Source organism: Leucopleurus acutus, assembly GCF_964270905.1.
Source record: "Leucopleurus acutus genome assembly, chromosome: 7".
Taxonomy (NCBI): Eukaryota; Metazoa; Chordata; class Mammalia; order Artiodactyla; family Delphinidae; genus Leucopleurus; species Leucopleurus acutus.
In genome coordinates, this window is record NC_139150.1 from 96,743,127 (window position 1) to 96,757,190 (window position 14,064).

At 38.8% G+C, this 14,064-nt stretch overlaps 1 protein-coding gene across 1 annotated transcript in view; it reads left to right on the forward strand.

Annotated features, from left to right (window-relative positions):
- Window positions 1-5,396: 5,396 nt before the first annotated feature.
- LOC309964522 (contactin-associated protein-like 3) overlaps window positions 5,397-14,064 on the forward strand; it is a gene marked incomplete at both ends in the record, with an annotated part of 184,471 nt that continues 175,803 nt past the window's right edge. The window contains one exon of the mRNA XM_082843614.1: window positions 5,397-5,481. Within this exon, the coding sequence (XP_082699740.1) occupies window positions 5,397-5,481 (85 nt within the window). The remainder of the gene's footprint in view (window positions 5,482-14,064) is intronic.

Below are 14,064 nucleotides of genomic sequence, written 5' to 3' on the forward strand. Positions count from 1 at the left end.
CTTATCACAAGAAAAAAGAAAAAAATCAGTGACTGTGTATGGTGATTGATGGTAACCAGACTTACTGTGATGTTCATTTTGCAATACACACAAATGTCAAATCATTGAATTGTACACCTGAAACTAATATAGTGTTCTATGTCAATTATACCTCAATAGAAAAATTCTTATGTCAAGATCAGATGTTGATTTTAATTTTAAATTAGAAAAGAGCTTTTAAGGATACACTCAACTCTGCCTCCCTCTTCCTACCCCAAAGAAGTAAAGAAAAATTGTTACCTTTTATGCCTTTCATAAAATTAGAAATTTTGTTTAAAGGGTATAACATATCTCAATTTAAAAAGTTTAAGGGCTTCCCTGGTGGCGCAGTGGTTGAGAGTCCACCTGCTGATGCAGGGGACACGGGTTCATGTCCCGGTCCGGGAAGATCCCACATGCTGTGGAGTGGCTGGGCCCGTGAGCCATGGCCACTCAGCCTGTGCCTCCAGAGCCTGTGCTCCGCAACGGGAGAGGCCACAAAAAAAAAAAAAAAAAAAAAGTTTAAAAGAGAAAAAAAGAATTTTTTTTCCTGGACACTCATGTAGTTGATTCTGTGAATTTATCCTTCTTTGTGATATGATAGAAGGAAGTTCTAGAATCTCCCTTTTCTCTATATGTATGCACCTCAGCTGCTGCCATCAGTGGACATATGTGCAAGATGATATTGGAGACTGTGGTGCTTGAATTGGGTGGAATGCTGGACAACTGACTCTACACTTCATTTTAATGTTAAGCCTCTCTGATGCTACTTGTGCCAGAATGTCAGGAAAAATGTGTTGTTTATGTGCAATCCTGTGAAATGTTTATTAAGCACTTTGGGAAATACCATGCAGTATTGCTTTTATACTTCAAGTTCTTAGTTGTGGTTTATTCTATCTTAGATACCAGCGTTAGTCCCCCAAAGTCCTACTGGGTTGAAATGGGCTGAATTGGAAAGAAATATTATAAGCAGATAAGGTAGGGGGTCTATGGAGAAAGAAAACCAGGCGTGGCTTTCTGGACATAAGAGAACACCTATTAATTTGGTCCAAGCCATTTTGTGATCTAAGCCTGGCCGGAGTGCTTGCCCTTGAACAGGTCTCAGTAATTAAGGATCTTAAGGGAAAACAAGAATGCTGACTTTATCAGGCAAGAGAAGTAGTAATAGTAATAATGTATCAGTTGTAAAGACTTCCAGTTCTGTTTCCATGATAAAGATTAGCCTGAAGGACTCAACCACCAGGTCAAATGGAACCTAAGAGATGATGGCGTTGACCTTTTCTGATCCTCCGGATTTCAATCAACTAAAGCCTGGCCTCTGCCTACCTCCCAAGCCCTTTCATGAATATACATGTACCCTTAGCTTAAAACTTCCCCAGTTTTGCTGTTTGGGGAGACACTGCTTTGGGAAAGATCCCTGGTGTTCCACTTACTTGCTGCAAGTAACAAATCCTTCCTTCTCTCACTCTTTGTCTTGGTTGTGTCTTTTGGCTCGACACCCACCAAGAGGTGAACCTAGTTTTTCGGGTAACAATATGAGGCTGACTAGTCTCTAACTGAGATTTTTGTAATTAGATGCATAATCCTTTGGTTGTTAAAACCAGGGCTTCCAAGGGCTAGTTATAGGGAACACAACTCATCAGCGATAACCTGCAAAGATGCTGTGCAGTGTGTGTTTTATATCACACATGTGACATTTCTTCTTGCTGCAGTCTGTGTCTCCATAACTGTTCTTCAGGATTTTTGCCTGGGGGCTTATGGGAAAAATGACTCCTAATAGAAATACTATTATATTTTATTCACAGTATTCTCTCAGAGGATTTAATGATAAATCTGTTCCCATTACAAGAGTAACGTTAAATGTATTCCCAGATTTAGATAAAACATGCAGAAATAATTTACAGGGAGAAAACTGCTGAATAAAGAAGAAAAATGAATGGAGTCATGTTTTGATCTATGGAGAGCATTGAGAAAGGACTTAATTCGGGTGGGGTGAGTTGATCTTTCCTCTTCTCAGAGTAGGGAATACTAAGTGCAGGGACTGCTCCCAGGTGAGCAGGGAAACAGAAGACTTTGGTCAGGAAATGCCAAGGGTGTAATTTCACTTAGAATATACTTTCCTAGGCAGCCTGTCTGCACTTACACATATGAGGGTCCACACACTTCTGAACATCGGAACTTGATTTCTTGTCTTTTATTTGTGACTCGTGCTGATTTCAAGTTCTCTTTTGTGTTTGGTGTGAACTCTGCAGACACATACATACATGCATGTGTGTGATTTGTGGGGTTTGAATCATCACTTATAGAAATGTGCAAGATTATATCTACACATTTTCTTCATCTTTCCTTTTTTTTGATTTTTTAAAATTTAATTTAATTTTATATTGGAGTATAGCTGATTTACAATATTGTGTTAGTTTCAGTTGTACAGCAAAGTGATTCAGTTATACATATACATATATCCATTCTTTTACAGATTCTTTTCCCATATAGATTATGACAGAATGTCAGTAGGTCCTTGTTGGTTACCTATTATCTTTCTTATATAAAAGAGCAAAGGGCTGTGGAAACAGGTCACAGAATGCAGCGGACTGCCCCTGACCTGCAGGGATTTGGCTTGGAGGCCTTGGTGGTCCCATTAGGCATCCTTTCTCCTCTGAGCCCGGAGCTCTAGCATCAGCCTACCTGATCCAGTGCCCTGTGGATGAGCATGGTGTTAAGTACTTGACATTCATTTTCTCCTGTAACCCTTAGATCAGTTCTCTGCTGGTAAGACTTCTATTATCTTATGAAACAGACAACGAAGCTGAGGATCACAGATGCTGAGCAGCTGCCAGGGGTCTCACAGGTGGGTACCAACACCCATGGCAGCTCTGGGGCTGGTACACGGAATGCTCAGTAGTTTCCAGCCCTTTGTGGGGGTTTCAGACCTGTAATTTCATAATGGCTCTATGATCGGCTATCATCACCATTCTACAAACAAGAAAAGTGAAGCACAAAGCCACGAGGTCTCCAGCTCCAGCGAAAGAAGGCAGCTGGAAAGGGGTAAAACCAGGAGTCGCATCAGCTGTCTGCTAGCAAGTCCCTGCTTTGGGCCCTGCTTTGCATGGTTTCTTCAAGCCTCCTCACCTGGGGCTGCCCTTGTCTTGGAAGATCATGTAATAGCCCCAGTGCTGTCCAGTGGTCAATGCTGTGCACTGCACAAGGACATCTGCCTGCAAATCTCAATTCCTCGTGTGCTGTTTCATCTCTGACTTGTGAAAATCCATCCTGAATGTCTGCTCAAGTAATTTACCAGCATTGTCCTTTTTGGTTTTAATTGACATCAATTATTGAGGCGCCTTCTAACCCATTTTAAATGGATTTCCCATGAACAAATGAATAGAGTTTTCACAGGTGACAACTTTTCTGTTTTAGAGACCTGAGGGCCGGTGAGAAGGGGTTTCAGAGCTCAGCTGACTTGGCTTCCAAGTCTGGCTTGCTTTGTGACACATCCATTAAACTCTCTGAGGTTAGTCTATCTATCCATTAAATGGGCATAGTAACATCAAAGGAATGCTGTGACCATTTATTTAGTTTATACACACACACACACAAGCACACACACACAGACTGTTGTATAGGCTTTAAAAATATTAGACATTTAATGTAAATCATTAATTTATTTTTGCTTTAAAAATTAGAAATAAAATATTCAGGTTCTGGGAAAATGTCTGACTAATAAATGAAGGTCACTCTACCACTTGTGGCTTTTTTCAAGGTTCTAAATGCACCCTCCGAGCAAGCTTTGCTCAGTGTTTCCCAGGACTGCTGATTGATGGGGTGGGTGGGAAGAGTTCCTGATTCCCAGGGGCCCTGAGTAGGAGTGGAGAAAGCTGGAACGTTGGGATCAGAATCTATATATTTGGGTCAAATTCTACTTGTAAATTCTGTGGCCTTGCCAAGCTATTTACGTTTTCTATTCCTGTTTTTGTTTTTTACCCAGGTTGCAGAATAGAAATAATAAAAACACCTTTTCTGCTTTGTTCTCAGGCATATAATGCCCTGCTCAAGGTTAAAGTTACTTTCATATTCTGATCACTTTGGATGGTGCAAGAATGCCTGGACCCTGTTCCTAAGTCTCAGCACATTTGTCATGAGTCTGGTCACAGTTTTAGGAGAGTATTGATCCTAGTGATGCCATGCTCATACCTCCTTCATTTACATCTGCTGGCAGCCTCTTTAGGAAGTAGAGGAGGCCACGTGACTTACCTCAAGGTCATGGATCTTGAAATCCTTCTTCCTCCATGGGCCATCAGGCCTCTATCTGTATACTCTGAAACAATTTATCTATCTATCCATTTATCTATTTATTTAAGATGACTTTTATATTCCATCATTTTTCAATATGAACTTTTGGGTAATTGTATTAAAGAATTTGAATGGAAAGGAATACACATACAGTATATAGAAGTTGATTCAAAACTCTTCATTCTTCAATTAAATGTATTCAATTTACCTACTTAACATAAGGTCACTTCCGTGATGATATTTGGAGTAAGATTCCTTCTCCCAGTATGCCAGTTTTTAGTTTTATATATCTGCTGACCACAATTCTCAAATCTCCAAGTAGGAATATACATAATAAAATGCTGACATTATAGTAGAAGTCGGGTCGGTGTTTTAATTAATTATTTTTTAATTTTATTTTTTTCCAGCTTTATTGAGATGTATTTTGACACATAACACTGTATATATAACCGTATATATTTCTAAATGATTACCATAATAAGGTTCTTTAGGTTTTTATTTTTAAATATGAATCATTAAATGAGTTGAGAAAACAAAAACAGTCTTTTTTACAACAGTTCTCAGTACATGTAAATATTTTCCTCAAACCGGATTAGTTACTTGTCCTAACTTCTTTTCAACCAAAAAAAAAAAAAAAACTCACATTTTTCCTAGCATCAGTGTTAATGTTCAAGCATCATCAGCGTGGTGAAGCTCGGTCTCAGACTGAAGTCCACTGAACTGCTCAGCTGTTCAGAGTGGGAAACCTGCAGGTGAAGGAGCTAGGACCGCGGATTCGGATTCGGAGCAAGCGCAGGTTGAAGACCTTCACCGACTTGACTCGCACTTCCTCCCGCCACCGCCAGGAGCGCCCGGGACGCGTGGAGCTCGCAGCGCGGCGGGAGCGGGTGGGGGTGGGGGTGGGGGTGGGGTGGGGGTGGGGGTGTGGCTGCAGGCTGGGGCTCCCGCCCCGCCCGCTGCGCGGGTTCGCCGAGCCGGGAGGAGGGAGCGCTGGCAACCCTGAGCGGGAGGGAGCTTGCAGACCCCGGCTCAGAGCAGCTGTCTGGACGCCGTGGGTTTTGGGGTGGGGAGCCCCGGCGACTGTGAACATGGACCCCGCCGCGGGAGCCTGTCTCAGGATGCTCTTTCTTTTGTCTGCCCAGCCCTGGAGTACATTAGCAGCAGGGAATACTTGTGAGTACAGCAAATCTTTTAAAACTTATACTGACAACTTAGAATTCGTGTTTTTAAAAAAATAATTGAATTTTACAAATGGAATCACTGGCCTGTTTCTGAAAATGAGGCATTTAAAAAACATCGCAAAGTCCCAACGCTTGGATAGGATGGTTTACAATGGTTTTTCCACTTGTCAAGTCTGTCATACACAAAGCCTGTTTTAACTTGTCTGGAGCTGAATTTCGTCTGTGTGCTATTGTTTTGAATATTCATTGAGAAAGCTCAAGTTCTAGTAAAACCTAAAATTAACATGAGAATATTGAGGCAGAGAGAGACCAGAGCGAGAATTGCAGGAGATGAGGAGAGAAGAGCATGCCAATATGTCATTTATTTCTTTTTACTATGAATTCATTTTGTAGGATTTATGTCAGAAAAGAAATCGCTGGCCGACCTGGCCGTGTCCTGCGTTAGCGTAGATGTTTGCAGTTGGCGCCCTGCGGAATCGGGTACCAAGAACTCGGGCGCTGCAGCGGCGGGCAGGCTCCGCAGCAGAGCCCAGGCGGCAAACCTGGATAGTCCCCAGAATTACGAGAAGGATAGACCCCTCAGAAGTAGAAGGCTTTTGCTTAAAGGAAAAACATAACCTGCCATTCAGGTTCATTTGCAAGTGCACATGCTTGTATATTGTGATGTGCTGTGTTTCTGATTTTGTTGGTTCAGTGAAGATGTATTAACCTCTCAGTTCTGGACTGGCAATGTGAGTCTGATCTAAAGATGCTAGCCAGATTGATTCAGCGGACCTCAAGGCATTTTAATCTGGAAATCAGAAAAAGTTTTCGAAGTGTTATTCAGATTGAAATCTCCATCATAGGGCTTTTCTTTCCTTGAGGAATTTTAAGAAAGTCCCCTTAGTCCTACATCCACATCCCATCCCCCTCAAGAATTTTTTAAAAATCAGGTTGTAGGGAGTAAGGCAAGCTATTACGCATTTCAAGAAAGTGCTAGTAGGCATGTTAGAAACCGAACTTGTTGCTGGGTATCCAGTTTTATCCGGGGGTGGGGTGGGCTGGGGAACTCTGCCCTTACTGGGAAGTTTGTGCTAAAGTGAAAAGCATTTTGTACAAATAGTTACCCTTCCAGCATTCATCCATATATGCCCTGAGGCTGTGATAAGTTTGTGTTGTCATCATGTAGTATCAGCTCATTTAATGCCATATTATATGAGTCACTCCTGAAAATAAGCCTTAGTCTCCTTTAAGAAAATACTGCCCTGTGTTTCAGAATTTTAATTTAGCTTTGGGCACAATTTCCATGAATTAATTAAAATAGGGGCATTTACATGAAATCCTTAGGTCCTGCAGTAAAGCATTTATCACTTTGCTGAGAAATTAAAAATGACTAGTACTAAATGATTTGCTAGTATAAAAGAACTGTAGAATAATTTAACATAGTACACTGAGGTACAATTAAAAAGTCACCAGAGGTCACTCTTACTTAAAGGAAACATGGCTTCAAAAATCCTTCCCTTAGAAGAAGAGCGCTGTGCTGCCTTTCTTGTCTCCTTAGTTGTGATTACAGGATATTGCAAGATCAGTTATTTTGATAATTCTTTATTTTCTGTTTGTATTTTTTTCCCTGAAATCCACAGAAGTATCATGTTCTTCATACTGAGCATCTTTTTTAAGAGTCACATGCTCTGAGGTGCTTGGTGTCTGAATATCCAGGCAGATATCCTTTTCTGAATTGGATATATCTCTAAGCTCAGTTTGCCTGGGTCTCTGGCTGACTCTTCAAATGTCAATGCTAGTTTTCACTTTTCAGCCTCTGTTTTATTTAGATGTGTTTAGTACTCATTAAAAGTTCAGTAAGTTAAAAGTACCTATGTAAATTTGCATGGCTAAGAACATTTTAGATACTACAGTTAGAGTCCTTTATCACCACAAAGATGGCTATTATAGTTGTTCAAGTGTCAAGTATATATTTAAATGTCTTTGCAGACTTAAAGCTTCATAGAGGCTACACAAGCTGTGTTTGATAATTGATGGCTAATATCATTTGACAGTATCCTTTGTAGCAGTAGAAGTAATGGTGAATGAATCTTATTATAGTCTAGATTAGCTAATTTGACCAATTGGGTTTTTCCTTAACTCTCGAATATTTGGGAGGTGTTTGTATGTGTAGATGTATATACAAGCAAGGTATTTCAAACCTGTATTTGAAATTTGTTACTACATAAATCAAGGTAGAGGGTTCTTTTAGTCCTGTCCCATCATTTGAGAAATTCTAAAGAGGAGTTTGCCAGCAGGATGGGTTTTAGGCTACCAACAAGAAATCACGAACATTAGCATTTGCTCAAGTCTTTTGATTGCTAACCTTTTATTCCTAAGAAGTGTTTTAAGAACTCAAGTAATCTTTTCAGACAAGACTTTAAAACTAACAAAAATGAAATATTCTTAAGCCCTGATAAAATAATGAGAATTGTATGTAAATTTTTAAAAAGGTAAAGATCTTCTCCCCAAAAGGATACAGTGACATTTTTCCTCTATTTACAACTGGTTCTCAGTAGTAAATTAGTCGGATGGGGGGTCAACCTGGGTGAGGTTCTGGCATAAGACATACTCTCATACAGAACTTGGTTGAAACATTTGACATCTCAGAAATTATCCATGTTTTGACATGAATCTTTATAATTAATGGGAAATTTTAAGTCAGGAGGAGTCTAAACAGGGCGAGGGTAATGTTTCTAAGTAGCCAAAAACATGGGCTTTTTTTTTTTCTCTTATTCTCTGTCTTTTTGAAGATAAAACAAGTTGAATGGATAGCATCCTCTAAAATATGGCCTAGGACCTGACATTTAAAAATTGTGCATCTCTACTTGGTCTGCCTTCTAGAACTCTTTGTATTTAGTCAAGATGAAAGTGTTATTCTAATGGAGTTATCCTCTTAAATGGAACGCAAGAGGAAAGTTAGAATACAGATTCCAAGTTAGAGTCCTGTTTTCCAGAAGTTGTTGTGCAGACAGTGGTTGGTTTGCTCACTTCCTACCATGAGCCACAAGTGGAAGAGGGCAATAGCTCTCTGTTTTAGGATTATCCCTGTGAATCTACTATTTGTTTATGAACTTTCAGATCTTTTTGGGGGGAGGAAGAAGAGATATAATCTGAATAAGAAAAATGTCAATATTTTGATTGCATATTTAGTGTTGTAAATCTGTCTCCTGGATCGCATGTCACTTTGAGGAGTAATGTTCACTCTTTCCTGATTAAGGAACAATACAATTGGAATTTACAGCTGAATTATTTTCCCCATATAAGTAAAGTACAAGCTATAGCTAGTAGCTGCTGTCCTCCCTAACTCTACTCCCCAGTGAATAGAAAAAGGACTGAAGTCTCTGAAAAGGACTGAAGCCAGTGTTAGACATTTCAGCCGCTGTTGATGGTGATTATTTGATGTAAATGATGACATTTATAGACCCAGGGGTTCAATTTAGTGAGTGTTACACACTCATCCGCACCTTGTTAAATCTCAGTACTTGTAATTTTCTCTAGAAATCTCCTTTTGTTTCCTTCCCCTGTCAAAAGTGCCCTTCTTGTTGTGAGAATAAAAGATGTATTTCTGGCCCACTACAGGTGGGGCACACAACTTGAATCACTGTTCTGGGAGTGGTAATCAGGATTTGTTTTTATCCAACAAGGTCTCTTCCCTGTTATGTCCTGCATATATATGAGAGGTCTCTGCCCTTGGTTGGGGGAGCAGATCAAGCCTGTTTTGTTGGCCAACATGAGAGACAAACATGTGATCTTCATGTAATAACTAGTGCTTGATCTAGGCAAATATATTAGCACCTCAATTTGAAGATTTATATCAGATTTGAATCCTTTCTTCACTGGAGCAATGGCTCCTTATGTGCTAAAGTGTTACTGTATCATCTTTAATGAAAGTTTATTAATATGATCCTCTAATAGATATTATCCACAATATTATTCTTTTAAAATAAAAATAACATATATAGTATAATAGTGAGACACTTGTTGTATAAATTATCCTAATCCAATAACATGATGAACCTTAAGAATTTGGTATAAAAATATATGCATTGCAGAATGGAGGAACTGAACATAATGCTACAACTGCTAAGAAGTATAAAATCGTGAGAATTGATTTAAGTGAATGTCTAATAGTGTGTTTATCATATGTCTCTTCTCAAGGATATTGTTTGTCAGAACTCCTGTCATTTCAATGGGCAGAGATTCTTTGTAATTATTTGCTAAGTGTCATCAACATATTCTATTGCTATGTGAGCACAGTCAATCTCAAGTAATGCCATGTGTGCTAAGACAATACAGTCCATAAAGAAGTTTTCACATTGGGTAATATGGACTAAAATCCTACTACTGCTTTAATTGGTGCAGGCTTCTTTTTGCCTCAATAGTGTGCTTAGTGGTTATCTAGAGTGAGTCGAATCCTCCAAGTTAATCAGGATTATCCCTGTGAATCTACTGTTTCTTTATGAATTTTCAGATCTTTGGGAAGGAAGAAGAGATATAATCTGAATAAGAAAATGTCAGTATTTTGGTTGATATTTAGATTGAATTATTTATGTCTGCCTATTTCTGAAAGGCATTAGACCATATGTAATATGTTCCTTGGTTTAGGGAGGGAGCCTATCAGAGGATGTGCCCCTGGAGCAGGTGAATGGGGAATCCATTCGTGATTCAGTGAAACATGTTGGGGAAAATGAGCATAGAATATAGAGAGAAGTATTTAGTAAGCACTGGAGCTTGGACTTTTTGGAAAGAGTCTTCAACAAACTGGTAAACGGACCGTGTTTTTAAAAAAATCATATTTGAATAAACTTCCCAGAAACACTGAGGTCAGAATATTTTTGAAAACTTAGGGAAAACAACATTTTTTTCTCCAAAAAAACTTACAAAGTCCATCTGACTATCAACACAGAGTGACAGGCAAGGCTAGAGCTGTGAGGGTCCTGAAGCTTATGCAACTGGGGGAGACTCTTTAAGCAAACAAACAAACAAACAAAATGACCCTAAAGACACATTATCAGTGACCCTCCCACGCCTGAAAGCCTGTTCTGGGGAGAAGACTGGAGCTCAAGAATGTCTGCTCCTTTGAGTTGATTTGGAAAAAAAACCCCAAATCATTCAAAAGTACTAAATAAAGGACATATTCACTAACAAAAATCTCAATTAACTGAGGAAATTTGAATTTTTCCCTTTAAATCAAAATCAGAATTTGAATATACAAGTATACTTATAAAAGTATAAAAGAATTCAAACAATTTGGAATGAATAGATCCAGGGTTTACCTGCAATTCTAATTCTAATCCTGAAAAACAAATATGAAATCAACCTCTGGATCTTCTCCCCACTTACTTTTCAGAGCCTTTAAAGGCTTGGCTTCAACATACAAAGTTCTTCAGAGCAACTTCTAAAGTGTTCCCACTCCATCTGCCTACCTGGGGCCCGCTGCAGTGCTGATTGCTATAGGCTCAGTTGTATCGTATTGATTAACTTTTAAAAACTGAATTATTTATGTCTACCTACTTCTGAGAGGCAGTAAACCATATGTAATATGTTCCTTCAAAATATCATACTTGTTTTTTGCAGTTTGAGCTCTATGGCATAAGGTTAAAATCTTTGTGCTAGTTAAAGTTATACACAACTTGTAAATACTGTAAAAACTAACACAAGATTGTAAATCAACTATACTCCAATGTAAAATAAAAAGTTAAAAAAAGAGAGGGTATGATAGAGTGACCTTTTGACATTATGCCAGAACATTGTTTAATAGGCCCACGATTGTTTAATTACCTAGAAGAATGTACCCATGTCTGATTTGGTCATTTACTATTTGATTGGAGTTTAGACGCTGAAATTGATGATTTCTTTTTTTTTTTTTTCAGGGACATATGGTAACTACAAAGGTTTTATTGCCCTGTAGGACATTGATCAGTTTTTATGTAACCTAGCAAATCTCATTCTAACGCTCCTCCATAAATGCCTGTAAATTCCTAGTTTCTCAAAATGCGCTTTTACTGGATTAGTCATTAATGAGTTTATGATTCTCTGACATGCATTTGTCCTATATTTGTACGTGTTGTGCTTTTAACTTTCTGAAAATAATGCTCTGACATAGAGATTGCACATGTCTGGTAGGTGTATACATAACCTTGTGTGATAATACAGGTGCTTAGTTTGAGTGTTGCTTTACAATAAATTTCCTTTCTGCTTCATTAGAAACTTTACTTTTCAATAATAATATAGGGAGTCTGGCTAGCAATAAAAAATAAAAATATTCTCCTTAGTTTCCTGGTAGTGGGTATTTTCAATGTGCTGATTTGAAATAGTATTGAAACATAAAGTACTTGAAATTTTGAGTAGTTTAAAGTTAGAAACTATATAATTTTTTTAAAATATATGCCCATTTTTTTTAAATATATGCCCATTTAGGTTTTTTTTTTAAAAAAAACCTCCCTCCAAGGCTGTTAATCACAAATGAAAAAATGAGATATTTTATCTAGGCTATGGCTTTTATTAAGTTTTTACTCGGTAGTACATCAGGAAAAGATACTCATGGAGGATGTGCTAGGTATAGCTAACTCATGGAGAGAAACTTAAAAAATGTTTGTTTTTTAAACTGGCAAATATGATACTTTTGGATGTGTCATTTTAGGGATATGGTAAATGGTGTATCAGATATTTAAATTTATGTGTTCCTAAGTTGTATCACCTGTGGTTCCATCTCTGGTCTTGGTGGCTGTCACCTATGGAGAAGGACTTTTTATGTCATGTGTTCACTGGACCACTGTGGGAGGAAGGGGCTGGTGAACCTTGTTTGGAATCAGTGACAGTTTCGATAACCTCAGAAGCCACTTAACGCTGTGGCGTAGACCTAGGGTCCCCACATGCTCCTTTCAGTAGCATCTCATTACTTGGGGTGTTCAAGACCCAACAGAAGGTTTCTCTGGAGCTTAGGAGCAAGCAGTGACATCGCTGCTTGGATGAATGCAGGAGTGACCTGCTGCCTTGAGACATAAGACCAGGTGCCACCTGCAGTTCTCAAGGTTGTAATTAGTTTTTATTTTAACGTTTATAAATCCTTAGGCAACCAAAGAGCTTGATAACGTTAAGCTAAATATACTCTTTCTCGGAGTGGTGAATTGGTGGGAGAAGTGGCAGAATGAACCCTGTGTGTGTACGTATGTTTGTGTGTCTTAAGGGAGGCTGGTTGGGTAGAGAGACCTGCTGAAGGAATTAAAAACCACTGTCAATAGTTGTAAGAGAGGCACAGATTGGATTAGGTGACAATCCAGTTATGTGGGATTGAGCTATTTCTTACTTGTTACCATGCAGAACGGATATCCTCCACTTTGGATTTCTGAGCATGTGAGCAATCAGGAAATACAAAGACATCTGCCCTGATCCAGTTGAAGCTATTACCTTCACGTGTCGGAGGTTCTAGGATATTGGTATGCAGCCACCTTTAGAACCAGCAGCACTTAACCTGCCTCTGAGGCCTTCCCAGGTCCTGGTTCCTGTTAATATAGTTCTAAGGAATGGCTGGTAGGATTTTGATTTAAAGGTGAGTAGATATAATAAAGGGAATCTGATTAGCATTAGCAAATAATTCAGTAATTTGATTCAGTTCAAGGAAAGTAATTTTAATATAAACTATTATGGAAGAAAATATTTTAAGAACTATTAACTATTTTAATGTCTCAGATTTGGCTGATGTAAGAAAAATAATATGTTTCTATAGACATCTGTTCAAATATTTGGAGATTATCAAAATTAAGGATTTGTCATATAGTTTTACGTTTGCTGTGTCTTTGATGATTAGGAACTTGAGAATAAGGACATTGCTATACACTAAAAGTATAATAATACAACATAAAAAGAAAAAAATAGCTGTGTAATGTCATCAAGCTGGCTAGCTGCTGTGTGTCTGTGATTCTTAGGCTTCTCTGCAACGTTGTGTTAATTCATGGAAGTTTTCTTTTTTTAATTTATTAATTAATTAATTTATTTTTGGTCTTCATTGCGGCACTGAGGCTACGGGCTTTCTCTAGTTGTGGCCAGCGGGGGTTACTCTTTGTTGTGGTGCGCGGGCTTCTCACTGAGGTGCCTTCTCTTGTTTCGGCGCACGGGCTCTAGGCACAAGGGCTTCAGTAGTTATGGTGCGTGGGCTTAGTTGCTCCGCGGCATGTGGGATTTTCCGGGACCAGGGATCGAACCCGTGTTCCCTGCATTGGCAGGCAGACTCTTAACCACTACTCCACTAGGGAAGTCCCGATTCATGGAAGTTCTGATAAGAAAACCTGTGAGCCTTGACATTTCAGAGCACATCCTTTTCTATGGTGTGAACCATGCCCTCATTTCGAGGGGTTAAAAAAATTGGGAGACTGAAAGAGGATATGTTGAATAGAGTTTAGTTAAGGTATGTATAAGAGAGTTTAAGGGAGCAAACGCCAAATTACTCTTTGCTTTCTTAAAGTGACAAGGAACATTTCTGAAAAATACTTTTCCTGGCATAGAACACAGTAGAATTGACAGATCTCAGAGTCAATTACCTATTAGAGGT